The sequence below is a fragment of the Microcaecilia unicolor genome, chromosome 4 (assembly GCF_901765095.1).
Source record: "Microcaecilia unicolor chromosome 4, aMicUni1.1, whole genome shotgun sequence".
NCBI lineage: Eukaryota > Metazoa > Chordata > Amphibia > Gymnophiona > Siphonopidae > Microcaecilia > Microcaecilia unicolor.
The window spans coordinates 211,933,712-211,961,420 of NC_044034.1; the positions used below are offsets into that span (position 1 = coordinate 211,933,712).

Sequence of the window (27,709 nt, forward strand, 5' to 3'; positions counted from 1 at the left end):
AGGCCATGTCCCCTGCAGGTACCGCTTGGGTGGTCAAATCAGCTTCATGCAAGAACTTCCACACCTCATCCAGCCGACGAAACCGATGCTGCTTGCCTTTAAATTCCACACTCAGGGCAAAGGGAAAGTTCCATCTATAGGATATCTTCTCCTTCTGTAAAATTTCCAGCGCGGGTCTCATCGCTCGCCTCTGGGTTAATGTAAACAGCGATAAGTCCTGGTAGACGGAGACTCTGGCCTCATTATATTCCACTGGCGGATTTTGGCGCGCTTTTTGCCATATTTTTTCTTTAAGCGTGTATGATGAAAATCTCACCACTATGTCTCTGGGTCTATTATCTGTTGGCTTCCTGAGAGCTCTGTGGGCCCGGTCAAATATAAGATCTACTGGCTCCAATTGCTCTCCCAATAGCTTCTCACATATCGAACGCACAAGCGTGGGCACATCTTCCATGTTGCCATTTTCGGGGACTCCACGAAATCTAAGATTTTGACGTCTCCCGCGATTTTCCAGGTCGTCTAGTTTATATTGCAGCTCTTCAGACTGTTCATTAAGTTTTGTAAAACGGGCCTCTGCCGCCTCTGCTTTCTCAGCTTGCTCGTCCACACGCTCTTCCAGCGTCTCGACCCTGCCCCCTAATTCACGGAGATCGAGGCTAATGGCGTCCACGTGGTCGAGAATTTCTTGTTTAGAGGCCTTGATCTCTGCTCTGATTTCCTTGAGACATTTAGCCAGCTCTTTGGGTAATACGGCGCTTAAAGCAGTTCTACGCACCTCGGCGCTAGAAGCAGCTGACTCAGAGCCGGAAGAGTTTCCCGGATCAGGCGACACGCGCCTCGAGCGGTTTTTCGCCCCTTGTCTCGTCGAGCTCCGCTCTCCTTCTCTCGACTGGGAGGCTGTTGTTTTGCTCATTCTGTGCTCGGGTTCTCGTCGCGTCTTAAGATACCGGTCCCTCCACTTTTACCGGTCTGGATGACCGCAAATGAAGCGATTTGTAAGCGGGTAGGCGCGGAGCTAAGGGATCAGGCAACCATTCAGGTCCGTGACGTCACCGGAAGTCGTCACCCCAACTGATTTCTTTAAAAAGTACCTGTTGGAGATTCTACAATATCCTTCAACAGCTATTCCCCCTTTAAATAAGGTGTACTATTTACCTTTGCCTTTACAGTATGGGACAATTCCTAAGGGACTGGGGAATTTGCCATTGAATCAAGAGCCTTTGCTAGAAATTCAAGACAAATCAGCTTTACTGGAAGATTCACTTTCAGAAGTCACTCAAAGACGGACATTAATTGTCTCATTCGTTTTTGAACAGGACCTGAATTCAGTATTAAAACTTTACTTTAAAAATTCCTTAAAAACTTTTTGTGGACAGAGAATTTAGGTTTTCCCAGATATCACAAAGACTACACAGGACAGACGAAAACAATTTCTAGCTCTTAGAGAAGAGACAAGGGCGATAGGAGCAACATTTTTACAAGTCTATCCTTGTAAATGTCTAGTAAGATACCTGTGAAATAAATATGTGTTCTTTATACCTGAACAACTCCGTAAATTTCTAGATATGAAAAAGCTCTCCAATACACCGAAGGAATGAGAGGAAAATTATTGATTAAGTATAGAATGTTGGAAACTAAGGACAGACCATATACTTATTTTTTCTTTTTTCTTCTTGTTTTTGGATCTCCTTGTCTGTAAAGCACCCCCTTTTCTCTTTTTGTGGTCTAAGGAAGTCATAGTTTGTTGTTTAATAATCTTCTATAATTATCTTTAATGTTGTAATTGATGAAGGCATTCTATCTCTGTATTTCTTTTTTTTTTGCAAGTTAATGGTTGTAAAATATAAAATTAAATAAATAAATAAAGAGAGGTGATGGTGTGCAATAGGCTGGAGCCAACTTTTCAAAATTATTGGGGGTGCTGAAACCAATGAAAATTACTTCTCTCTGGACACAATCAAGAAATTTGTTCAATACTGAGGGTGCTCAAGCACCCACACAGCTGGCTCCTATGCCATAGGGTTTGACATGGATTTATGAGAGCACAGATTGAGGAGTAGAGAATAATAACAAGTCTATGCAATCACTTTCTATTTGTGATATTCATCCCATTTGCTTTTTGACCTGCAACCAAGAAAAAAGAAAAGTACTATTAAATGTCTTATAAGTCCTAGAATGAGTCTGGAAATGACTTGAGCTCTTTCCCAAGAGAAATATTTTATTGCTCTTGTTGGAATACCTCTCAAGAGCCATGAGCCAAGAGCTCAGAGAAAGGACCAGAATGCCTGCAGAATTCCCCCTGTTGCAACTTGTTCCATGGATTTTGAGAAAGAAATTCCATTGGTATTCCCTGGAGCAAACATCTGTTATTGCTGGGGAGGGACAGGTTTTCAGCCTTTAAAATCTTGACTGGTAGAGAGTAATTACAATGAGTGAATGATAGCTCTCATAACACAATGATCAGATAATATTGTAAGGTAGAGGTTTAAAAACAAATAGAGGAAAGGCTGGAGAGCTTGGGGCTCTTTAGCTTGGAGAAGAGACAACTGAGGTGGAATATGATAGAGGCCTATAAATCCTAAGTGAAGTGGAATGGGTAAATGTGAATTGATTATTTAGTCTTTCAAAAAGTACAAAGACTAGGGATCTGCCATGAACTTACAAAGAACTACATTGAAAACAAATAGGGGAAACTATTTTTCACTCAATGCATAATTAAGCTGTGGAAATTGTTGCTGGAGAAAAAGTTCAAAGGTAGATCTGGGGGAAGCCGCTGCTTATCCCTGGGGTCAGTAGGATAGAATCTTGCCACTTTTGGGGATTCTGCCAAGTACTCGTGACTTGGATTGGCCACTGTTGGAAGCAGGATACTAGGCTAGATGGACATTAGGTCTGACCCAGTATGGCAACTCTTATGTTCTTATGTCTTTTTTGATCCAACAATTTCATCCTGTTCCCTTTTGGGTCTACAGCATCATGAACATTTGATGAGAGCTCTGATTTTAACCCTTTCCCATTTAGCCAGCCATCACAGCAGCTTGTTGGAACCTAGCATGCATGCACCCTAAACATGGTCACTTTGAGTAATGATTGGTTTTCCCCAGCTCTAGGCAACCCAATTGGCAAAAACCAGGTTCAAGAAGTAAATCCGAAAATCCTGCATGGCAGTGTTACCGAACCATTACACATGAAATACTATGTAGTAAAGTTGGGAACCCTGGCTCTCCTTGTGATCTTGGACAAAGTACTCCACTCTCTATTACCTCAAGTACAAGCTAAATTGTAACCTCCATGGACAGGGAAATAACTCCGGTACTTGAATTGTAAACTCAGCTTGAGCTCAAATTTGGAAAACAGGAGTAAAATTCATATCCTAAGTCACTGCCATAGAATGTTATGGAGGCATTCAGCATAACTGGGTTCTAATTGGGTTTTCATTGTTTTGAATAGTGCAGGATACAAGTAATGATGCATGGACAAATTTATCAACTAGGTCAATCATAGATTATTAAATTGAATATGGATGACATCTTCCCCCCATTCTCTGGACTCAGTACAACCCTAAACCCTGAATGTTGGAAATTAGAAGATGGTACAACAGCAGCAAAGCTAACTGTGCCTTTAATAGATAGACTGTGATTCGTGTGAAGCAAATTGCTAGAAGTATGTGAAAGAGCAGCCTAATGGGTTAGTGCAGTGGTCTGGGAACAGATTCGATTCCCACTGCAGCTCCTTGTGACTCTGGCCAAGTCACATAAACCCTTCATTGCCACAGGTACAAAATAAGTACCTGTATGTAATATGTAAACCACATTGATTGTAACCACAGAAAGGCAGTCTATCAAATCCCATCCTCTTTCCCTGGACCTGATGATGAAGAGGCTTGATAAAGAGTCATGGGAACTTGACTATAGATGGTTTGTTTAATATTTATTAGTTAACAGACAAGTACAGTTACAATGGCCCAACAGACAAGAACAAAAAATGGTAATTCAGCTGATGGTTAATTTCAGATGTGATATATTATCTAGACCAAAGTTTTTCATTTGGTTTATTTTCCCATGTTGTCTTTGTGATTTTGCCATTTGGTTTAGGTTTTTATTATTTTCATTTTTTTTTTTTTGGGGGGGGGGGCAATGTCCTCAGTAGTGCAAACTACTATAGGAGTGTGTAGTTTTGATCAATAGTGCACACTATTGAGCAGTAGTGCAAGCTATTGACAAGATGGGAAATATCCAAATTTTCACACTTTTTCCTGTCATTTTGGGTTACGAAATAAAGTTTCCTGTCATTTTGATATAAAATGACGTTTCAAATAAATGCATGTTCATCATATTGTTTATCTTCAGTAGCAAAGGATCTCAATATATTTGTATCAGCACAAATTTGGACAAAACTCTGTTTATCTTCTGTCATTCTTGACAATAGTGGATTATACTATAAGATCTTCTTATGTTCTAATCTAAATATTTTTTGTAAATACTATCTGTTCTGATATGGGTGCAGGGGTGTAGCCAGACCTCAGGTTTTGGAGAAGCCTGAGCCCAAAGGGGGAAGGGGGCACAACATTCCCCCCCCCCCCTGTTCACAGCTCCCTATGTGACCCCATATAATTCAGCTGGTGGGGGCCCTAAGCTCTGCCAGCAGAAGCCTTCTAGCTGAAGTCTGGTGCTTTTGTTGGTTGACTGCTGCTACCACATAAGACCCCCACCCCTGTGCATGCTTGGTTTTCACAAAACTGAGCATAAACGGGAGAGGTCCACCTCCTACACATGCTCAGTTTTCATGCATGTGCGGGAGCGGACCTCCCTTGCGCATGCTCAGTTTCTCATAAAGCAAGCATGTATTTGTTTATTTATTTTTGTTACATTTGTACCCCACGCTTTCCTACTCATGGCAGGCTCAATGCGGCTTACATGGGGCAATGGAGGGTTAAGTGACTTGCCCAGAGTCACAAGGAGCTGCCTGTGCTTGAAGTGGGAATCAAACTCAGTTCCTCAGGACCAAAGTCCACCACCCTAACCACTAGGCCACTCCTCCACTCCAGTGTGTATGTGGGGGGGGGGGGGGGGCGGCACAGCAGGCTTCAGTTGGAGGCAGGCTTCTGCTAGTGAAGCTTTGGAACCTCTGACAGCCAAAGCAGAAAACAATGCTTAATTTGTGGGGGGACCAGGCCCCCAGCCCCCGTGGCTATGCCATTGTATGGGTGTAATCTTTCCTCAGAAGTTTGGGTGACACTTTTGCAATGTCTCTGATTTCAGTCAGCTTGAAGCCCAGCAGCCAGAGCCCAGGCTTCTATCCTTGACTTCTGCTGGCCATCATTAAGTGTCAACTGCTAGACCTCCATGGTGGCCATGACTTTCTCATTGCATCCTGCAGTTTAAAAATGTAAGTCAGGGTTTGCTAAAGCTGTTGACCATGTTATCTGAAAGTATTCAGAAACTTTCTTTGGCTGACTCCTGTTCCTATTAAAACTTTTTGATTGCAAGTATATCATGCTATTTGCAATGTTCAAAATAGTGGAAACTAATATAAAGAATAAAATTACAGAACACTTAGACAAACATGGTTTAATGGGACAGAGTCAGCGTGGATTCAGCCATGGGAGGCCTTGCCTCACAAATCTGCTTCATTTCTTTAAAGGCATGAATAAACATGTGGATAAAGGTGAGCCGGTTGGTATAGTGTATCTAGATTTGCAGAAAGCTTTTGACAAAGTTCCTCATGAGAGACTCCTGAGAAAATTAAAGAGTCATGGGATAAGAGGCAATGTTCTGTTGTGGATTAGGAATTAGTTATTGGACAGAAAACAGAGGGGGTAGGGTTAAATGACTATTTTTCTCAATGGAGGAGGGTGAATAATGGAGTGCCACAGGGATTTGTACTTGGATTGGTGATATTTAACTTATTTATAAATGATCTGGAAACTGGAACGACGAGTGAGGTGATTAAATTTGCAGATAACACAAAACTATTCAAATTTATCAAAATGCACATAGTGATGTCCAACCATGATGTTATATTGGAGATAATTTAAGAGAAAATTCTGCAAAGAATAAGACAGAAGCTGGCATTCTAGAAAACTCTGATCAATCCACATCTGATCTCACACTCAGCTGAGTAGATGCTACTCAACAAACCCCTATTTGTCTGATGAGTAACATACAAGCTGATCAGACATTAAATTCACCATGCTTTTCTCTTACAGGAATTCTGTGGAATCTCTCTTCAAGTGACAACCTCAAAGACCGCTTGGCTCGGGATACTCTGGAGCAACTTACAGATCGTATACTAACTCCACTTTCTGGCTCAGGGAACTCTGCTATCATTCAACAGAATGCTTCTGAATCGGAGATCTTCTACAATGCTACTGGATTCCTCAGGTACTTCTGAACCACCTCCTTTTATGTTTGCAAATTACTGAAATCTCTCTTTCTTCTTCCTGGATGCCATACACTCGGCCCTGTTGATCAAAACTCTGGTGCTATTTGGAATAGCGCTATAAAAATACTGCCGTACTACTGCCATACTAGTGCAAAACAGCAGTGCAGTCATGATCAAAGCCAATAATATGCAGATATAAGTGTGCTGTAGCAGCGCTAACCCCCCTCTAAACAGCACAACTGAAACTGTTCACACTATGGGGAGAAGTTATCAATGTGGGTACCATTAAGAGTAGAGGAGTGGGCTAATGATTAGTGTAGCGGGTTGCAGACCTGGGGAACTAGGTTCGATTCCCGCTGCTGCCTGATGGTCAGCAATGGGTTGAGTTCCTGGGGAACCCCTTTGCAGCTCCATGTGACCCTGGGCAAGTCACTTAACCCTCTGTTGCCCCAGGTACAACAATAGTACAATGTACTACCTAGATTGTGAGCCCAATAGGGACAGACTCAGTACCTGTAAAGTGAAACTGTAAACCACTTAGGTCTAATGAATGAATGAACCCGTTATTAGTAACTAGGTCTCACTGCGTAAAATGGGACCTGTGCTAAAATAGCATGAGTTAGTGGTAAAATAACCCATCTTAACAGTAGCCCACATTGATAACTTCCCCCCATAGCATGAAGAGTTTCAGCCTCTGGTAACCAGAGCTGATATTGTGAAGTCATAATGCCTCATTCCACCAATGCCTAAGAGCCAACCTCATCAGCAACGTCACAATGGCTTGATTGCCCTTTACTTAATTCACTTTTATTACATATAGCAGCAGGGCCGCCGAGAGGGGGGGACAGGGGGGACAAAAGTCCCCGGGCCCGGGCCTCTGGAGGGGGCCCGGCGCCACCGCAGTCAGGCCCGCCCGCCGTCGCTCCCGAACTAACTAACCTTAAACGCCTCCTTCCTTTCATTTCACCACCTTTGCGGCAAGCAGCAGCAGGGCAGGCCACTTCTTCCTTCCGTGTCCCGCCCTCACCTGACGTAACGTCCACGAGGGCGGAGCACGGAAGGAAGGAGAGGTCTGCCCTGCTGCTGCTTGCCGCGAAAGTGGTGAAAGGAAAGGAAGGAGGCGTTTAAGGTTAGTTCAGGGCCCGGTAGCGGGTGGAGGGGGGCCCGGCGGCGACGATGACCTCGGGTGGGGTGGGTGGCGGGGGCCCGGGGGGCGGCCTTGTCCCGGGCCTGGCTCTGGCTCTTGACGGCCCTGTATAGCAATGATCTCGATTTCTAGAGACATTTCTTTTTTCTTTAATTAAGGGGGGAAGTTATTAATGTGTGATCTACATTAAGATGTGTTATTTTAAAAGTTAACTCCAGTTATTTGTAAGTAGGCATTACACAGAATGGAACCTGTACTAAAATAGCACAAGTTAATGATCTAATCTAATCTAATACTGTTTTGTATAGACTGCCAATTCTAAGAATAGTCCTGAGTGGTGTACATACAGAATGTATAATAAACACATACTATCAAAACAAAAAAGATAAAAAAAACTACAGTATAAAAAACCCCCCAAAAGATTAAGAATCAAAGGAAACAGTAAAAACTTATTAAAGAAAAAAGTTTCAACTTTCTCCTGAAAACCATATAAAAAGATTCCCTCCTAATTTCAAGAGAAAGAATGCTCCAGATACTAGCAGATTGATATAGAAAAGAGCAGTGCAATTGTTTCTTGTATTGAACCCCAGTTGATATAGGGAAACTTAAAAGACCATGATCATTCACCCAAAATCTAAAAGGGTTCTAGAAACTAAGCCAAGAGATTTGAAATTAGAAGTTTCCATCAAATGGGAATCATGACCTGGGGTGGAGGGTGAGATCTTTTCACAATGGGTAAGAATGGGTAGAGCTGGAGATCAATTTGTGTCTGTGATATTACAGTAAGAAGGACTTGGACAGCATAGTTGAGCCTGTTGGTTTTTTTTTTTTTTTTATGTCTGCCATCAATGTTTGCATTTTCCTGTTGTTGTTGGCCAGCATAAATTTCTGCACAGTGCATCTGTTTTACAAAGTACATCTCTTTCGCAAAGATTCCCCAGACATCAGCAGGTTTCCTTCCAGACACCAAGGAGATCAAATATCTGCAGAACCTTTAGGGCGCTGAGGTGTTCTCAGGAACACACTGGATTGCTTTATTGACATATATAGCCATGAACAGGATACATAGATCTGTCTCCAAGCAACACATTTTATCTCTGGAGCGTAAGGGTAGGAAGTGGGAAATTTGTCAAAATGTAAAAGCTGTAATGCTGTACAACTGTATCCCAGCAACAAAAACAAGTCTGAAACTGGCATCGACTACAGGAGGACTTGGGGTGTGGCTAGACAACAGGTTAAGGGAGAAGTTTAAAAAAGAATTCTGATCAATATTCAGACAGCAAGAATCACCTTTTTTAAAACACTTGCCGCTAACAGGTGAATTAGACCCAAATACTCAGTGTCGGACCTGGGTACCTGCACTGAATAGGATCTTTGCACTCAGGAGTTTTTCCGGGTGTAGCTAATATTCAATGCTGAACCCAGATAATTAACTACCCATAGTTAGGACAGCAGTTGATGTGGTTCTATTTGCCTGGTTAGCTATCCAGTCACAGGCACTGAATATCTAAAATACTGGGATAACTTCTGGGTCTGGCTGCAGACCATCTTTGCACTAACTAGATAGTACCGTGGTGGTCCTCCTGGATATCCAAGAACTCTATTGGGGTAGGAGCCACTAAAAATCTGGGTACGGCGTAGTCAATAGGACTTATCCAAATAGAAGCCTCTCCTACCCAGATAAGTCCTGTTGACTAATGACTCCTATGTGTATATATCTATATATGGCCCTGAAACAAAGAAATCTAGAGTTCCCTCTGATCCTGGGATGGTGTCAGATTCTATTCCTGGAGAAGGACTTCTGTAAATGTCTGAGCATGAGGCTGATCACACTGTAGCAGGAACATAAGGGCTGAACTCGTGGTCAGATCAGGAGAGAGCAGGCCTTCAGCTGAGGACTGGTGGCTGTACTGTGGTAAAGGAATGCCCAAATTCAGTCCTTGAGGCCATAGGTGGCTCTGGTTCTCAGACTCAGGATAAGCAGAGATGAAAATGAACCTGATTCCTGGACCAAATATATGGAAGTACATCTGATAAATATTAATTGTGAATATCCTGAAAACCCGACCTGTGTCAGAATACCTGGAAGACTGAACTTGCACATGTGAAGGCCAGTTGTTTAACTGGGCACCTGCGTGTACATGTCCGTTGCATGTGTAAATGTTCAGATTATTGGCACTTACACTTACTTTTACAAGCAGCAGTCAGGCGCCTAATCGCTATTCTGTAATTTATTTTTATTTATTTAAAAACCTGCACAATCTTACAATTCTTGGTGGAGAACATATTGCACATACACACTGTATAGAAACAAACGAAATGGACAAAGCAAAATAAAATAAGTCATTTCATACAAAAGACCACTCAATCAAATCTTATTTATTGTAAGAACAGGCGTAAATGGCGTAGTACATGGTGCCCAGATTTTGAGCCCTGAAAAAAATGAGCGCTAAGCACTTTCTGTAAACAGTGCTCTGACATGGGAACTTTTATAGAATAGCGCTTAGCTGTGGGATCTGCACCTAACTTTGGGCACGTGAATTTACACCAACTGAAATCTGAGGTAGATCCTTGCACTTAAATTAGGCATGGACTGCCATGTTCTATAACACTCTGCGCAAATTCTAGGAATGCCCCTGACTCACCCATGCCCCTTCCATGGCCATGCCCCCTTTTTGATTCCACACATAATAATTTACACACACGTCTTTATATAATACCGACTACTCAGATGCATATGTAAGTTCAAATTATTGCAATTTAATGCCAATAATTGATTTAGTGCTCAATTATTGGCGCTAATTGGCTTATTATTCAATTAAATTGCATTCATAAGTGTGAGCACCATAATACTGAATGTAAGTGGGTTACAAAATTTAAAAACACAACAGTAAAACCAAAAAGTCCTAATAACATTATTCATTCAAACTCTTATTGAAAAGATAAGTCTTCAATCCTTTATGAAACTGTAGATATCCCAAAATCACCTGGATTTGTACAGGTATAGATTTCCACAGTTTACTAGCTTGAGAACTAAAAGATCCATTGTGAAATCTCTTGTTACGAGCTTGTTTGATAGAAAGATAAAGGGAATGGGACTTGATATACTGCTTTTCTGTGGTTTTTACAACTACATTCAAAGCAGTTTACATAGTATATACAGATACTTATTTGTACCTGGGGCAATGGAGGGTTAAGTGACTTGCCCAGAGTCACAAGGAGCTACAGTGGGAATTGAACCCAGTCCCCCAAGGTCAAAGTCTGCTGCACTAACCACTAGGCTACTCCTCCACTAATTCCAGCTATTAAGTAAAATAAAAATGGGAATTCACTTGAAATGCTGGCTAAGCTATCAACTGTGGAAGAAGGCGGGGGGGGGGGGGTGAACAATTCCCCTGTAATATGCTAAATACAATACAAATAGTTTAAAAATGTTACCAATGGGTAGGACATGGGCAGGGCTCCCACTTATAATAAGTTACTTACAGAATACTGTAACTTATGTATGTCCCTGCTGCATTTATGTGAGCACAGGTATCGTTGGTCAATGACTGATACAACTGTGGGCATGTAAATATAAGTACTACTACTACTTAACATTTCTAAAGCGCTACTAGGGTTACGCAGCGCTGTACAATTTAACAGAGAAGGACAATCCCTGCTCAAAGGAGCTTACAATCTAAAGGACAAAGAGTGCAGTCAGTCAAATTGGGGCAGTCTAGATTTCCTGAATAGGGTATAATGGTTAGGTGCCGAAAGCAACATTGAAGAGGTGGGCTTTGAGTAAGGATTTGAAGATGGGCAGGGAGGGGGCTTCGCGTATGGGCTTAGGAAGTTTATTCCAAGCATAGGGTGAGGCGAGGCAGAAAGGGCGGAGCCTGGAGTTGGCGGTGGTGGAGAAGGGTACTGAGAGGAGGGATTTGTCCTGAGAGCGGAGGTTTCGGGTAGGGACGTAAGGGGAGATGAAGATAGAGAGGTAATGAGGGGCTGTAGATTGAGTGCATTTATAGGTTAGTAGGAGAAGCTTGAACGTTATGCGGTACCTGATCGGAAGCCAGTGAAGTGACTTGAGGAGAGGGGTGATATGAGCATATCGGTCAAGGCGGAAGATAAGACGTGCAGCAGAGTTCTGAACGGATTGAAGGGGGGATAGATGGTTAAGTGGGAGGCCAGTGAGGAGTAGGTTGCAGTAGTCAAGGCAAGAGGTAATGAGAGAGTGGATGAGAGTTCGAGTGGTGTGGCACTAAGATGCTGGGTTAAACTGGTATTCTATTCTGGAATCTGGACACCTAGAAGCCATTATAATAGGCTTTCACCGTGTGGCAAAGGGGCATGTAAATGGAGGTGCCCAGTTACAGAATTGCCCTCTCAGTGTAGATGAAGCCCAGATGCAGTACCTTTTGAAGTCATTATTTCTCATTGTTTCCAAGAGAGGGCAGCCCTGCCTTTCTCTAAAGCAGTGGTTCTCAACCCAGTCCTCAGGACAAACCTAGCCAGTCAGATTTTCAAGATATCCACAATGAATATGCATGAGATAGGTTTGCATAGAATGGAGCTTCTCCTTGCAAATTTATCTGATTTCATGCATATTCACTGTAGATATCCTGAAAGCCTGCCAGGCTAGATGTGTCCCGAGGACTGAGTTGAGAACTACTGTTCTAGAGAAATAAAGAAAAGAAAGTTTTTTGAGTAATTGATTAGATTAAAAGTTTATAATGGCTTGTTATCTGGGGTCTAAATCTTTGTGTTGGGCTCCCTTTCAGAAATCTCAGCTCTGCCAGTGAACATACAAGGCAGAAGATGCGTGAGTGCCATGGACTCGTGGATGCCATGATCGCATATATCAACCGTGCCCTGGAGTCTGGGAAATCAGAAGATAAGGTGAGCTTGACCTTCCTGAAAAGGGCACCCATTGCTCTTGATTTTCCAGTTTGGGGATCCCTTCAATATGTGAAGATGAATTAATATGTACCAGTCATCATTACTAAATTTCCAGTGCACTGTTCTGTTAGATATCTTTTCCTTTTGAAATATTCACTTAATTGTAGACTCCATAAGGCTTTTAAAAATAGGGAGTAATTTTATGACTGCAGGAATGGGTAAAACATATGCACGTAATTTTCACTGTGCAGACTGTGTCAGCGTTTCAAAGCAACAGTATCTGTATACTGTTGCTTTGAAAATTAACTAAAAAAAAAACCATGGGCACACATTTACACATGCTATTTGGGGTGCAAAATTATGCATATTCATTTGAATTTCTGAAAGCATGCATGTAAGCACAAACTTCTTCCCAGCCCCATCCTTGAGAACACCTCCTCAAAACGTAGATAAATCAACTTATGCTTAAACAGGCTGCTCATTTGTAAGTTTACCCATCTATTGTGCATGACATTTTTTAGCATGCCATTTGTGTGTCTAAAGCAGTGCTTTACCTGCACTGATAACTTTGAAAATTGCTCAATCAGCTCTGAACCTGGATATTCAATGCTGGACCATTTTTGGTGACCGGCATTGAATATCCGGTTTAAATTTGGCCGGTTCCAACTTAACTGACCAAGCTTATTTTTAGTGCTAGCTGGTCAAGTTGAGCTGGCCAAAGTTATTCTACCTATTGTGGTGGCCAAATATGGCCACCAAATAATGCACCTACAATTAGTGCACGTGCTAACCGTGTAGGTGCCTATAGGGATATTGTAGGCACATACAGGGTTAATGCATGTACATGGTTAACGCACATTAAAAACACTAACATACCTATAACGCAGCTTAGTAAACAGGACCCTCATCCAGCTGTATGGTGAAAATCACTAGATAGCTGGTTATATCACACGATATAACCAGCTATCTTTAAGCCACTATCCGGTGGTATTCAGTGCAGGATAGCCAGCTATCCGGCGCTGAATATCACCGGATACCCATTTAAGTGCTGTTTTGGCGGTCAAACTGTTTTAAATATCGGGCAGACTAATGATTAGAATACTGGCATTTATGTGTGTACTGGAAAATTGTGCAATAACCCCCTGATTCTATAACAGTCACCATAAATTGCTCGCACAATTTAATTAAATAACAATCCAATTAGTGCCAATAATTGACTTTTAACAAAGAATTAATGGTGTTAATTGAAATCAGTTAATATGCACATGTGTAAATTTAGGTGCGTGAGCCATGCTTAAACTTTACATGAGTCCTGAAAAGGGGGCATGGAAATGGGTCATGGGTGTTTTGGGGCAAACCTTGGGCATGGATTTGAGTTACATGCACAATTACATGCCATGGCCTGAAGGATGCTAGGCTGCATACAGAGGGGTATAACCAGCAGCAGAAAACAGTTGTTGAAGCCCCTGTACGAGTCATTGGCGAGGCTCCACTTGGAGTATTGTGTCAGTTTTGGAGGCCGTATGGAATGGAATGGATATAGCACCGTTCACGGAAGAGAGTGTGTATCAACAACTTGGAAAGCTAAAGGTGGACAAAGCCATGGGACCGGACGGGATCCACCCCAGAATATTGAGGGAGCTCAGAGAGGTCCTGGCGGGTCCTCTTAAAGATTTGTTTAATAAATCCTTGGAGACTGGAGAGGTTCCGAGGGACTGGAGAACGGCGGAGGTGGTACCTCTTCACAAAAGTGGTGATAGGGAAGAAGCTGGAAACTACAGGCCGGTAAGCCTCACTTCGGTTATTGGAAAAGTAATGGAAGCCATGCTGAAGGAAAGGATAGTGAATTTCCTAGAAGCCAACAAGCTGCAAGATCCGAGACAACATGGTTTTACCAGAGGGAAATCGTGCCAAACGAATCTAATTGAATTCTTTGATTGGGTAACTGGAGAATTGAATCATCGACGTGCTATAGACGTAATCTACTTAGATTTTAGCAAAGCTTTTGACACGGTTCCTCACAGGAGGCTCTTAAATAAACTAGATGGGCTGAAGATAGGTCCCGAAGTGGTGAACTGGATTAGGAACTGGTTGACGGACAGACGACAGAGGGTGGTGGTAAATGGAGTTCGCTCGGAGGAGGGAAAGGTGAGTAGCGGAGTGCCTCAGGGATCGGTGCTGGAGCCGATTCTGTTCAACATATTTGTGAGTGACATTGCCGAAGGGTTAGAAGGTAAAGTTTGCCTATTTGCGGATGATACTAAGATTTGCAACAGAGTGGACACCTGGGAGGGAGTGGAAAGCATGAAAAGGGATCTGAGGAAGCTAGAAGAATGGTCTGAGGTTTGGCAATTAAAATTCAATGCGAAGAAATGCAAAGTGATGCATTTAGGGAGTAGAAACCCACGAGAGACGTATGTGTTAGGCGGGGAGAGTCTGATAGGTACTGAGGGGGAGAGGGATCTTGGGGTGATAGTATCCGAGGATCTGAAGGCGACGAAACAGTGTGACAAGGCGGTGGCCGTAGCGAGAAGGTTGCTAGGCTGTATAGAGAGAGGTGTGATCAGCAGAAGAAAGGAAGTGTTGATGCCCCTGTACAAGTCGTTGGTGAGGCCCCACCTGGAGTATTGTGTTCAGTTTTGGAGGCCGTACCTTGCGAAGGATGTTAAAAAAATGGAAGCGGTGCAAAGAAAAGCTTCGAGAATGGTATGGGATTTGCGTTCCAAGACGTAGGACCAAAGACTTGCTGACCTGAACATGTATACCCTGGAGGAAAGGAGGAACAGGGGTGATATGATACAGACGTTCAAATACTTGAAAGATATTAATCCGCAAAAAAATCTTTTCCGGAGATGGGAAGGCGGTAGAACGAGAGGACATGAAATGAGATTGAAGGGGGGCAGACTCAAAAAAGATGTCAGGAAGTATTTTTTCACGGAGAGGGTGGTGGATGCTTGGAATGCCCTCCCGCGGGAGGTGGTGGAGATGAAAACGGTAACAGAATTCAAACATGCGTGGGATAGGCATAAAGGAATCCTGTGCAGCAGGAATGGATCCTTAGAAGCTTAGCTGAAATTGGGTGGCGGAGCAGGTGGGGGAAAGAGGGGTTGGTGGTTGGGAGGCTAGGATAGGGGAGGGCAGACTTATACGGTCTGTACCAGAGCCGGTGATGGGAGACGGGACTGGTGGTTGGGAGGCGGGAAATACTGCTGGGCAGACTTATACGTTCTGTGCCCTGAAAAAGACAGGTACAAATTCAAGATATGAGTTTATCTTGGGCAGACTAGATGGACCATGCAGGTCTTTTTCTGCCGTCATCTACTATGTTACTATGTTACTATGTAAGGATGTAAAAAGTCTTGAAGTGGTTAAAAAAAAGCGCAACGAAAATGGTATGGGGTTTGCGTAGCAAAACGTGTGAGAAAAGACTTGATGACCTGAACATGTATACTCTGGAGGAAAGGAGACACAGGGGTAATATGATACAGACGTTCAAATATATATTAATCCAAATAAACCTTTTCCAGAGACGAGAAGGTGGTAGAACTAGAGGACATCAATTAAGGTTCAAAGAGGTCCGACTCAGGAATAATGTCAGGAAGTATTTTTTCACGGAGAGGGTGGTAGATACCTGGAATGCCCTCCTGCGGGAGGTGGTGGAGATGAAAGCGGTAATGGAATTCAAAAATGTGTGGGATAAACACAAAGAAATCCTGTATAGAAGGCATGGAACCAAACAAACTTTACGGTAATTAGATGGCAGCACCAGTAATTGGGAAGCAAAGCCAGAGCTGGGCAGATTTCTAAGGTCTGTACCCTGATCATGGCTGAATAGATTTGAATGGGTTGGAGTAGAGCTTTTCAGGGGCTTCAATGACAACTTGTTTAGAACAACTTTTAGAACAAGGACAGTGTCGGGCAGACTTCTACAGTCTATGCCCTAAAAATGGCAGGGACAAATCAAGATCAGTTGTGCAAATGGAGTATCTCATCATACCTTATGTAATGGGTTTTTCTTGTTGGGCAGACTGGATGGACTGTACAGGTCTTTACCTGCTGTGGTCTGCAATGTCACTATGTATATGTAATAATAGAATAAAAGGATTCCGTGCATAAATTTAGGCAGGGGAATTTGCACCATGTTTTGTTGGTGGAAATGGACATGCCTAAATTTATGCATGACCCCATCATTTAAGCGCTATTCTATACACCACACCTAACTTTAGGTGTGTCTTATAGAATAGGGCTTAAGCCTTTTTTCAACACTGATATCTTTAGGTGCAATTTATAGAATTCACCCCTAAGTAGCTATTCAATAATCGTTTATTAATTTGATATACTGCCTCTTTTGAGCATGAGTTGAGATGGTTTACATACAATTGTACAGGTACTTACACTGTCCCTAATGGGTTCACAATCTTCTACCTTAGGAATGGAGGGCTAAGTGACTTGCCCAGGGTCATATGGAGCAGCGGAGGGAATTGATAATAATATAAAGTAATAATGTAAAGTACGCATGTGTTTTTCCATTATAGAATAGCGACCATAAGTCTACATTATTATATTTGCATCCACAACTGCCGTTATTCTATAACAGTGCATGCAAATGTGGGCGCTAAGCGTCAATTTGCATGCGATTGCTTTTATAAAATCTGGGGGATAATGTACGAGTGCACACATATGCACAATTCAAAATATCCATCTAATTGCAAATCTGTAAATACAAGTGTAACATTCATACTGTAGCACATCTGTGACAGGTGGGCATGCACATGGGCAGAGTCTGGATGAGGTTGATAATTACATATATCACTTATAGCAGTGTTTCCCAAGCCGGTCCTGGAATGCCCCCTTGCTAGTCAGATTTTTAGAAATATTTACAATGCATATGAATGAAAGAGATTTGCATAAAATGGAAGCAGTGTATGCAGATTATTCTCATGCATATTCATTGTGGATATCCTGAAAACCTGACTGGCAAGGGGCTACTCCAGGACTGACTTGGGAAACACTAACTTATAGAATACTATAGAAATATAGAAGCATAGAAAATGACGGCAGATAAAGGCCACATGGCCTATTCATATCACCACTATCTATTAACATAGTAACAGACAGTCCTACCCCGGTCTTTCATCCGTGAACACAGAACAGAAATAATTGTTAAGCAGTTCAGCTTTATCCTTTTCAGCATGCATGTATTCCTCCCCTGCTGCTTTGAGCCTTACAATGCTATTTTGGCATTTCCTCCTGCCGCTTACATATCTGAAAAATGTCTTATCCCCCAATTTTACCGTATTAGCTATCTTTTCTTCCATTTGCCTCTTCACTTTCCTGACAGCTTTTCCAGCTTGTCTTAGCTTATCCAGGTCTTCTCGCCTGTCTTCTTCTTTCTGAGTCATCTTATATTGTATGAAGGCTAACCTCCTTTCCGTTACCTTTTTGGCTACTATGTTTGAGAACCAGAACGGCCTTCTTTTCCTCTTTCCTTTATTTAATTTATTAACATAAATGTTAGTTGCCTTTAAAATAGCTCCTTTCAGTCTTGCCCACTGTTGTTCTTCTTCCTTGAGCTGTTCCCATCCTGCTAACTCTTCCTTGAGAAATTCCCCCGTATTGGCAAAGTTAGTTCTTTTGAAATCCAGGACGTTCAATCTCGAATAAGCTCTCTCCTCTGTTTTAATATTGAACCATACCATTTGGTGATCACTAGATGCCAGATGGTCTCCCACAGTGACATCAGAAACATTCTTTACGTTTGTAAGCACCAGGTCCAGAATAGCTCCATCCTAAGTTAGGCATGGAGCAGGTGTATCCTATAACTGTGCGCGTAGATTTTCGGAACGCCCACGGTCTGCCCATGGCCACTCCCCCTTTTTGGCAGCACCCTCATTAGTATTTAAGCACATCACTTTACAGAATATGCCTACCAAGTTGTGCATGTAAATTCTAATTAATGCCTATGTGTAAATAGTCTTTATTAACTACCACCAACCCAGTACAATGTGGGGACTAATAGTCAAAGCATATAGTTAATGTCCCAAACATCTGTATAGAAAGCAGGATTTTTCAACACACCATCTGGTGCATGGGGATAATCAGATTAACTGCCTCTCACAACCATACGAACAATCTTGCTCTATCGCTACAGGCGAAATGGTGTGGTGCAAATCCTCATATAATCCCCTTACTTCTTTTTTATTTATTTTTGCATCTTTTATATCCCAAAACTGTGCAAATTCACAAAAATATATAAATATATTACTTCTTAACATTAACTTATCTTTAAAAGGCAGCAGCTTAAAGATAACAGGGAGGACTACTCTGTTATGATGAAATTTGGTGTAAGGGGCCTGGGCTACCAGGGCCTGAAGCTCACTGATTTTACGAGCTGAAGTAACTGCCACCAAGAAAATGACCTTCCAGGTCAAGTACTTCAGATGGCAGGAGTTCAGTGGCTCAAAAGGAGGTTTCATCAGCTGGGTGAGAACGACATTGAGATCCCATGACACTGTAGGAGGTTTGACGGGGGGCTTTGACAAAAGCAAACCTCTCATGAAGCGAACAACTAAAGGCTGCCCTGAGATCGGTTTACCTTCCACACGGTAATGGTATGCACTGATTGCACTAAGGTGAACCCTTACAGAGTTGGTCTTGAGACTTGAGACTTGTCTAAGTGCAGAGGTATTCAAGCAGGGTCTGTGTAGGACAAGAGCGAGGATCTAGGGCCTTGGTGTCACACCAGACGGCAAACCTCCTCCATAGAAAGAAGTAACTCCTCTTAGTGGAATCTTTTCTGGAAGCAAGCAAGATGCGGGAGACACCCTCTGACAGACCCAAAGAGGCAAAGTCTACGCTCTCAACATCCAGGCCGTGAGAGCCAGGGACTTGAGGTTGGGATGCAGAAGCGCCCCTTCGTCCTGTGTGATGAGGGTCGGAAAACACTCCAATCTCCACGGTTCTTCGGAGGATAACTCCAGAAGAAGGGGGAACCAGATCTGACGCGGCCAAAAGGGAGCAATCAGAATCATGGTGCCTCGGTCTTGCTTGAGTTTCAACAAAGTCTTCCCGACCAGAGGTATGGGAGGATAAGCATACAGGAGACCCTCCCCCCAGTCCAGGAGGAAGGCATCCGGTGTCAGTCTGCCGTTGGCCTGAAGCCTGGAACAGAACTGAGGGACCTTGTGGTTGGCTCGAGATGCAAAGAGATCTACCAAGGGGGTGCCCCACACCTGGAAGATCTGTCGCACTACTCGGGAGTTGAGCGACCACTCGTGAGGTTGCATAATCCTGCTCAGTCTGTCGGCCAGACTGTTGCTTACGCCTGCCAGATATGTGGCTTGGAGCACCATGCCCTGACGGCGAGCCCAAAGCCAAATACTGACGGCTTCCTGACACAGGGGGCGAGATCCAGTGCCCCCCTGCTTGTTGATGTATTACATGGCAACCTGGTTGTCTGTCTGAATTTGGATAATTTGGTGGGACAGCCGATCTCTGAAAGCCTTCAGAGCATTCCAGACCGCTCGTAACTCCAGGAGATTGATCTGCAGATCGCGTTCCTGGAGGGACCAGCTTCCTTAGGTGTGAAGCCCATGGACATGAGCTCCCCACCCCAGGAGAGACGCATCTGTAGTCAGCACTTTTTGTGGCTGAGGAATTTGGAAAGGACGTTCCAGGGTCAAATTGGACCAAATCGTCCACCAATACAGGGATTTGAGAAAACTCGTGGACAGGTGGATCACGTCCTCTAGATCCCCAGCAGCCTGAAACCACTGGGAAGCTAGGGTCCATTGAGCAGATCGCATGTGAAGGCGCGCCATGGGAGTCACATGAACTGTGGAGGCCATGTGCCCCAGCAATCTCAACATCTGCCGAGCTGTGATCTGCTGGGACGCTCGCACCCGCGAGACGAGGGACAAGTTGTTGGCTCTTGCCTCTGGGAGATAGGCACGAGCCGTCCGAGAATCCAGCAGAGCTCCTATGAATTCGAGTCTCTGCACTGGGAGAAGATGGGACTTTGGATAATTTATCACAAACCCCAGTAGCTCCAGGAGGCGAATAGTCATCTGCATGGACTGTAGAGCTCCTGCCTCGGATGTGTTCTTCACCAGCCAATCGCCGAGATAGGGGAACACGTGCAATCCCAGCCTGCGAAGCGCCGCTGCTACCACAGCCAAGCACTTCGTGAACACTCTGGGCGCAGAGGCGAGCCCAAAGGGTAGCACACAGTACTGGAAGTGACGTGTGCCCAGCTGAAATCGCAGATACTGTCTGTGAGCTGGCAGTATCGGGATGTGCGTGTAGGCGTCCTTCAAGTCCAGAGAGCATAGCCAGTTGTTTTCCTGAATCATGGGAAGAAGGGTGCCCAGGGAAAGCATCCTGAACTTTTCTTTGACCAGATATTTGTTCAGGGCCCTTAGGTCTAGGCTGGGACGCATCCCCCCTGTTTTCTTTTCCACAAGGAAGTACCTGGAATAGAATCCCAGCCCTTCTTGCCTGGATGGCACGGGCTCGACCGCATTGGCGCTGAGAAGGGCGGAGAGTTCCTCCGCAAGTACCTGCTTGTGCTGGAAACTGTAAGACTGAGCTCCCGGTGGGCAATTTGGAGGTTTGGAGGCCAAATTGAGGGTGTATCCTTGCCGGACTATTTGGAGAACCCACTGGTCGGAGGTTATGAGAGGCCACCTTTGGTGAAAAACTTTCAACCTCCCCCCGACCGGCAGATCGCCCGGCACTGACACATTGATATCGGCTATGCTCTGCTGGAGCCAGTCAAAAGCTCGTCCCTTGCTTTTGCTGGGGAGCCGAGGGGCCTTGCTGAGGTGCACGCTGCTGACGAGAGCGAGCGTGCTGGGGCTTAGCCTGGGCCGCAGGCTGTCGAGAAGGAGAATTGTACCTACACTTACCAGAAGAGTAGGGAACAGTCTTCCTTCCCCCATAAAAACGTCTACCTGTGGAGGTAGAAGCTGAAGGCTGCCGGCGGGAGAACTTGTCGAAAGTGGTGTCCCGCTGGTGGAGCTGCTCTACCACCTGTTCGACCTTCTCTCCAAAAATATTGTCCGCACGGTAAGGCAAGTCCGCAATCTGCTGCTGGATCCTATTCTCCAGGTCGGATGCACGCAGCCATGAGAGTCTGCGCATCACCACACCTTGAGCAGCGGCCCTGGACGCAACATCAAAGGTGTCATACACCCCTCTGGCCAGGAATTTTCTGCACGCCTTCAGCTGCCTGACCACCTCCTGAAATGGCTTGGCTTGCTCAGGAGGGAGCTTGTCCACCAAGCCCGCCAACTGCCGCACATTATTCCGCATGTGTATGCTCGTGTAGAGCTGGTAAGACTGGATTTTGGCGACGAGCATAGAAGAATGGTAGGCCTTCCTCCCAAAGGAGTCTAAGGTTCTAGAGTCCTTGCCCGGGGGCGCCGAAGCATGCTCCCTAGAACTCTTAGCCTTCTTTAGGGCCAAATCCACAACTCCAGAGTCGTGAGGCAACTGAGTGTGCATCAGCTCTGGGTCCCCATGGATCCGGTACTGGGACTCGATCTTCTTGGGAATGTGGGGATTACTTAAAGGCTTGGTCCAGTTCGCCAGCAATGTCTTTTTGAGGACATGATGCATGGGTACTGTGGACGCTTCCTTAGGTGGAGAAAAGCTCAAACATTTCAGCCCTGGGCTCGTCCTCCACAACCACCGGGAAGGGGATGGCCGTAGACATCTCCCGGACAAAGGCCGCAAAAGACAGACTCTCGGGAGGAGAAAGCTGCCTTTCAGGGGAGGGAGTGGGATCAGAAGGAAGGCCATCAGACTCCTCATCAGAGAAATACCTGATGTCCTCCTCCTCCTCCTCCCACGAGGCCTCACCATCGGTATCAGACACAAGTTCATGAACCTGTGTCTGAAGCCGTGCCCGGCTCGACTCCGTGGAACCACGGCCACGGTGTGAGCGTCGAGAGGTAGACTCCCTCTCCCGCACCGGCGAAGCTCCCTCCGCCGACGTCGTCGGGGAGCCTTCCTGGGAGGCGACTGCAGTCGTTACCGCAAGCGGCACCGATGTTGAAGACCTCACTCCGGGCAAGGGGCCAGCCGGCGCCTCACTCGACGGTACCGGAGGCGCAAGCACCCCCGGTACCGGAGGGGAAGGGCGCAACAGCTCTCCCAGGATCTCTGGGAGAACGGCCCGGAGACTCTCGTGCAGGGCGGCTGTGGAGAAAGACATGGAAGCCGATGCAGGTGTCGAAGACAGAGTCTGTTCCGGGCGTGGAGGCTGTTCCGGGCTGTCCCAGGTGGAGCACATCGACACCTCCTGAACAGAGGGTGAGCGGTCCTCCCGCATGGACGCGCGAGGACTAGCAAAGGCCTTTGCTAGTGAAGTTCCGATTGGAGGGGCTGCCGTGGACGTCACCCCCATCAGTGAGAACAAGCAGCCTGCTTGTCCTTGGAGAATGGAAAGAAAAGCGGCAGTAATCAGTATTTCGCCGGGTTTACTTGGTCCTTTAATTTTCACGACCAAGCCTCAAAAAGGTGCCCCAATTGACCAGATGACCACTGGAGGGAATGGGGGATGACCTCCCCATACTCCCTTAGTGGTCACCAACTCCCTCCCACACTAAAAAAATAAAAATAAAAAACTTTTTTGCCAGCCTCTATGCCAGCCTCAAATGTCATACCGAGCTCCCTGACAGCAGTATGCAAGTCCCTGGAGCAGTTTTTAATGGGTGCAGTGCACTTCAGGCAGGCAGACCCATGTCCAGCCCCCCCCCCCCCCTACCTGTTACACTTGTGGTGCTAAGTGTTGAGCCCTCCAAAACCCCCCAAAACCCACTGTACCCACATGTAGGTGCCCCCTTCACCCATAAGGACTATGGTAGTGGTGTAGAGTTGTGGGGAGTGGATTTGGGGGGGATTTGGGGGGCTCAGCACCAAAGGTAAGGGAGCTATGCACCTGTGAGCTATTTGTATATTTTTCTAACATTTTTAGAAGTGCCCCCTAGGGTGCCTGGTTGGTGTCCTAGCATGTCAGGGGGACCAGTGCACTACAAATGCCTTGGATTTCGCCGGGTTTGAGATCGCCGGTATTTTTTTCCATTATCGCTGAAAAACACAACCGGCCATCTCAAACCCGGTGAACTCTGGCATTTGGTCGGGCTACACCGTATTATCGAAAAAAAAGATGGCCAGCCATCTTTTTCGATAATACGGTTCTGGCCAGCTGTAGCGCCGTCGCCAAAATAGATCGCCGGTGACCTATTTCGCCAGCGACGTTCGATTATGCCCCTCTATGTTAACCACATAAATAGGACTATATAAAAGGAGTGGAGGTGTAGCATAATGGTTCGTACAGCAGGTTTTGATCCTGGTGATCTGGGTTCAGCTACCACTTCAGCTCCTTGTGACCTTGGACAAGTTATTTAACCTTCCATTGCCCTCTAGGAATACAGAAAGTACCTGCATATAATGTGTACAGCACTGCATACGTCTAGTAGCACTATAGAAATGATTAGTAGTAGCAGTACTTCATACGGTAATCTATAGTCGGTTAAGTGCTGAAAATTGCACTTAACAGACTGTTTATTAGCCGGCTCCGCAAATCCGGGAATTCATTGCCAGTGCAAAGACATAGCCCAGTATTGAGGCGGCAGTGAGCAAAACACTGAATATCAGGCCCCATCTATTTTGTGAGTGAATATTTTTGAGATGAATTGAGTTGTTGTTTTTGTTTGTTTTTGCATTAGACACTCTTACTTTCAGCTACTAAGATTAGAAAGCACCATCACCTCTCTGATTAAGAAAGAGAGAGATCTTATTTGATGGTTGTGGCGAGGTTTATTTAATTGCTGCTTAAGAGTGCCTTATTTGATGGTTAATGTGGTATAGGTGAACAATAACAATCCACATTGTGGGTGTGCTGGCTTTGCAAGCACACAGTATAACACAAAAAGACTTTAACAAATACAAGAGTGTTTTATTATATTTATAAAAGGTCTTAATCTTGCAAAGTCAGAACAACATACGTTCACTTGTGGATCTGTGTAGCTCTGCTGTGCAAAGGGATAGCTAAGCTGTTGTAATAACAGCAGGTACCTTTCAGCAAAAATGGATAGAACTAGCTGTTGGGATAATCAAAAGTTAGGGTAGTGAAATAAGGGGTCTTTTACTAAGCTGCGGTAGCATTTTTAGCTTGTGCTAGAAATCAGCTGGCGGTAAACGCCTAGATGCCCATAGGAATATAATGGGCGTCTCGGTGTTTATTAAAAGCTGATTTTTACCATGAGCTAAAAACACTACTGCACTTAGTAAAAGACCCCCTAAGTTAGGAAAACATATGACAGATAGACTAACTATCTATGCATTTGTCAGGCTAGAGGATCCCGTTTCCACACAGGTCTCAGCATGAAGAGAATAGCTTTGGATTTTTTTCTTGCCTTTCCAAAGCGAAACTGAGATACAGTACATTAGATATTCTCCAGTCTTAGAGGGTTTAGGGGTTAATTCTGTATAGGTCACCTAAAGTATGTGTGCTAAGTGCAAATTCTGTATGGGCAATTACGGGCATAATGGACATTATAGAATATGGAGCAGATTCTGTAAATGGCATCTAAAATCTAGATGCGTCCGATTAACACGCCTAGTACTATTCTATACACTGCACCTAAAGTTAGGTGCAGTGTATAGAATAGCGCATAGAACCAGAGAGCATGCCTTTATTTAGGCGCGGCCATTTACACCAATGAAAACCTGGTGTAAATACCTGCGCCTAAATGTAGGCGCTTTCCCCCAAATTCTATAACTGCGCAGAGGAGTGTGGTAGCCGTGTTAGTCCACTCTTAAGGTTATCAATAGAAATCAAACAAAATAAAACATGGAAAAGAAAATAAGATGATACCTTTTTTATTGGACATAACTTAATACATTTCTTGATTAGCTTTCGAAGGTTGCCCTTCTTCGTCAGATCTGCCCATCCTTTGTAACCCCTAATTCTTCCTGTTTCTAAGCGATCCTACATGCTTATCCCATGCCTTTTTAAATTCTGGAACAGTCCTCGACTCCACCACCTCCACCGGGAGGCCATTCCACGCCTCCACCACCCAACATGGTTTCACCAAAGGGAAATCGTGCCAAACGAATCTCATTGAATTTTTTGACTGGGTGACAGGAGAATTAAATCAAGGATGTGTTATGGACGTAATCTACTTAGATTTCAGCAAGGCTTTTGACACGGTTCCCCACAGGAGGCTCTTAAATAAACTAGACGGCCTGAAGATAGGACCCGAAGTGGTGAACTGGATTAGGAACTGGTTGATGGGCAGACGCCAGAGGGTGGTGGTGAATGGAGTTCGCTCGGAGGAGAGAAAGGTGAGTAGCGGAGTGCCTCAGGGATCGGTGCTGGGGCCGATTCTGTTCAATATATTTGTGAGTGACATTGCCGAAGGATTACAAGGTAAAGTTTGCCTTTTTGCGGATGACACCAAGATTTCCAACAGAGTGGACACCCCGGAGGGAGTGGAAAACATGAAAAAAGATCTGAAGAAGCTAGAAGAATGGTCTAATGTTTGGCAATTAAAATTCAATGCGAAGAAATGCAAAGTGATGCACTTGGGGAGTAGAAATCCGAGGGAGACGTATGTGTTAGGCGGGGAGAGTCTGATAGGCACGGACGGGGAGAGGGATCTTGGGGTGATAGTATCTGAGGACCTGAAGGCAACGAAACAGTGCGACAAGGCGGTGGCCGTAGCTAGAAGATTGCTAGGCTGTATAGAGAGAGGAGTGACCAGCAGAAGAAAGGAAGTTTTAATGCCCCTGTATAAGACATTGGTGAGGCCCCACCTGGAGTATTGTGTTCAGTTTTGGAGGCCGTATCTTGCGAAGGTTGTTAAAAAAATGGAAGCGGTGCAAAGAAAAGCTACGAGGATGGTATGGGATTTGCGTTCCAAGACGTATGAAGAGAGGCTTGCTGACCTGAACATGTACACCCTGGAGGAAAGGAGGAACAGGGGTGATATGATACAGACGTTCAAATATTTGAAAGGTATTAATCCGCAAACGAATCTTTTCCGGAGATGGGAAGGCGGTAGAACGAGAGGACATGAAATGAGATTGAAGGGGGGCAGACTCAGGAAAGATGTCAGGAAGTATTTTTTCACAGAGAGGGTGGTGGACGCTTGGAATGCCCTCCCGCGGGAGGTGGTGGAGATGAAAACGGTAACGGAGTTCAAACATGCGTGGGATATGCATAAAGGAATCCTGTGCAGAAGGAATGGATCCTCAGAAGCTTAGCTGAAATTGGGTGGCGGAGCAGGTGGGGGGAAGAGGGGTTGGTGGTTGGGAGGCTAGGATAGGGGAGGGCAGACTTATACGGTGGTTGGGACTGGTGGTTGGGAGGCGGGAAATACTGATGGGCAGACTTAAATGGTCTGTGCCCTGAAAAGGACAGGTACAAATTCAAGGTAAGGTATACACATATGAGTTTGTCTTGGGCAGACTGGATGGACCGTGCAGGTCTTTTTCTGCCGTCATCTACTATGTTACTATGTTACTATGTTTTCTGTGAAATAGTACTTCCTTAGATTACTCCTAAGCCTATTCCCTCTTAACTTTTGTCATATGCCCCCACATTCCAGAGCTCTCCTTCATTTGAAAAAAGCTCTCTTCCTATACATAAATGCCCTTGAGATATTTAAATGTCTCTATCATGTCTCCTCTCTCCCGCCTCTCTTCCAGCGTATACATGTATATATTAGGCGGCACTTATCTGGGTAAAAGGGACTGCTACTCAGATAAATGCTTTGGAATATCAAGCTTTTGGTTGGCACTAACTTAACCGGCTAAGCAAATATTGCCAGTTAACTTTTCAGTGCTGACCACTGACTGACTATCAGCGGTTAGCTGGCTAATCGCTATTTAACCTGCCAGGAGCCATTCCTGGATGGTTAAATAGCACTGACTATTGAGATATTGGTCACAGTAGTATCCAGGCTTTGGGTAGAAGGTGAAATATGCAGTTAGTATTCAGCGGGACTTAACTGAGTAGGAGCAGCTCCTACCTGGACAAGTCCTGCTTATCTAGGGCAAACAGTTAGTTTTTGGTTCATTTTGCCTTTTATCCTAATTTTTAGGCATTTTTCCAGCTCATTTTCACCCATTCATTTTAATAAAAATTGTTAATGTGACTGAAAACTTTTAATGCACATTAATGAACTTAACACGCTCATAGGTTAATATGTTTTAAATCAATACATTCTTGTAGGCACACTAACACACTGAGGACTGCATTCTATAAACAGCGCCCAAGTTTGGACA

At 44.6% G+C, this 27,709-nt stretch overlaps 1 protein-coding gene across 2 annotated transcripts in view; it reads left to right on the plus strand.

The window, feature by feature from the left end:
- PKP3 (plakophilin 3) overlaps positions 1–27,709 on the plus strand; it is a 180,633-nt gene that overhangs the window by 108,646 nt on the left and 44,278 nt on the right. For both annotated transcript variants that reach the window (XM_030201202.1, XM_030201200.1), the window contains 2 exons: positions 6,209–6,383; positions 12,295–12,412. In XM_030201202.1, coding sequence (XP_030057062.1) covers positions 6,209–6,383; positions 12,295–12,412 — 293 coding nt within the window. The remainder of the gene's footprint in view (positions 1–6,208; positions 6,384–12,294; positions 12,413–27,709) is intronic.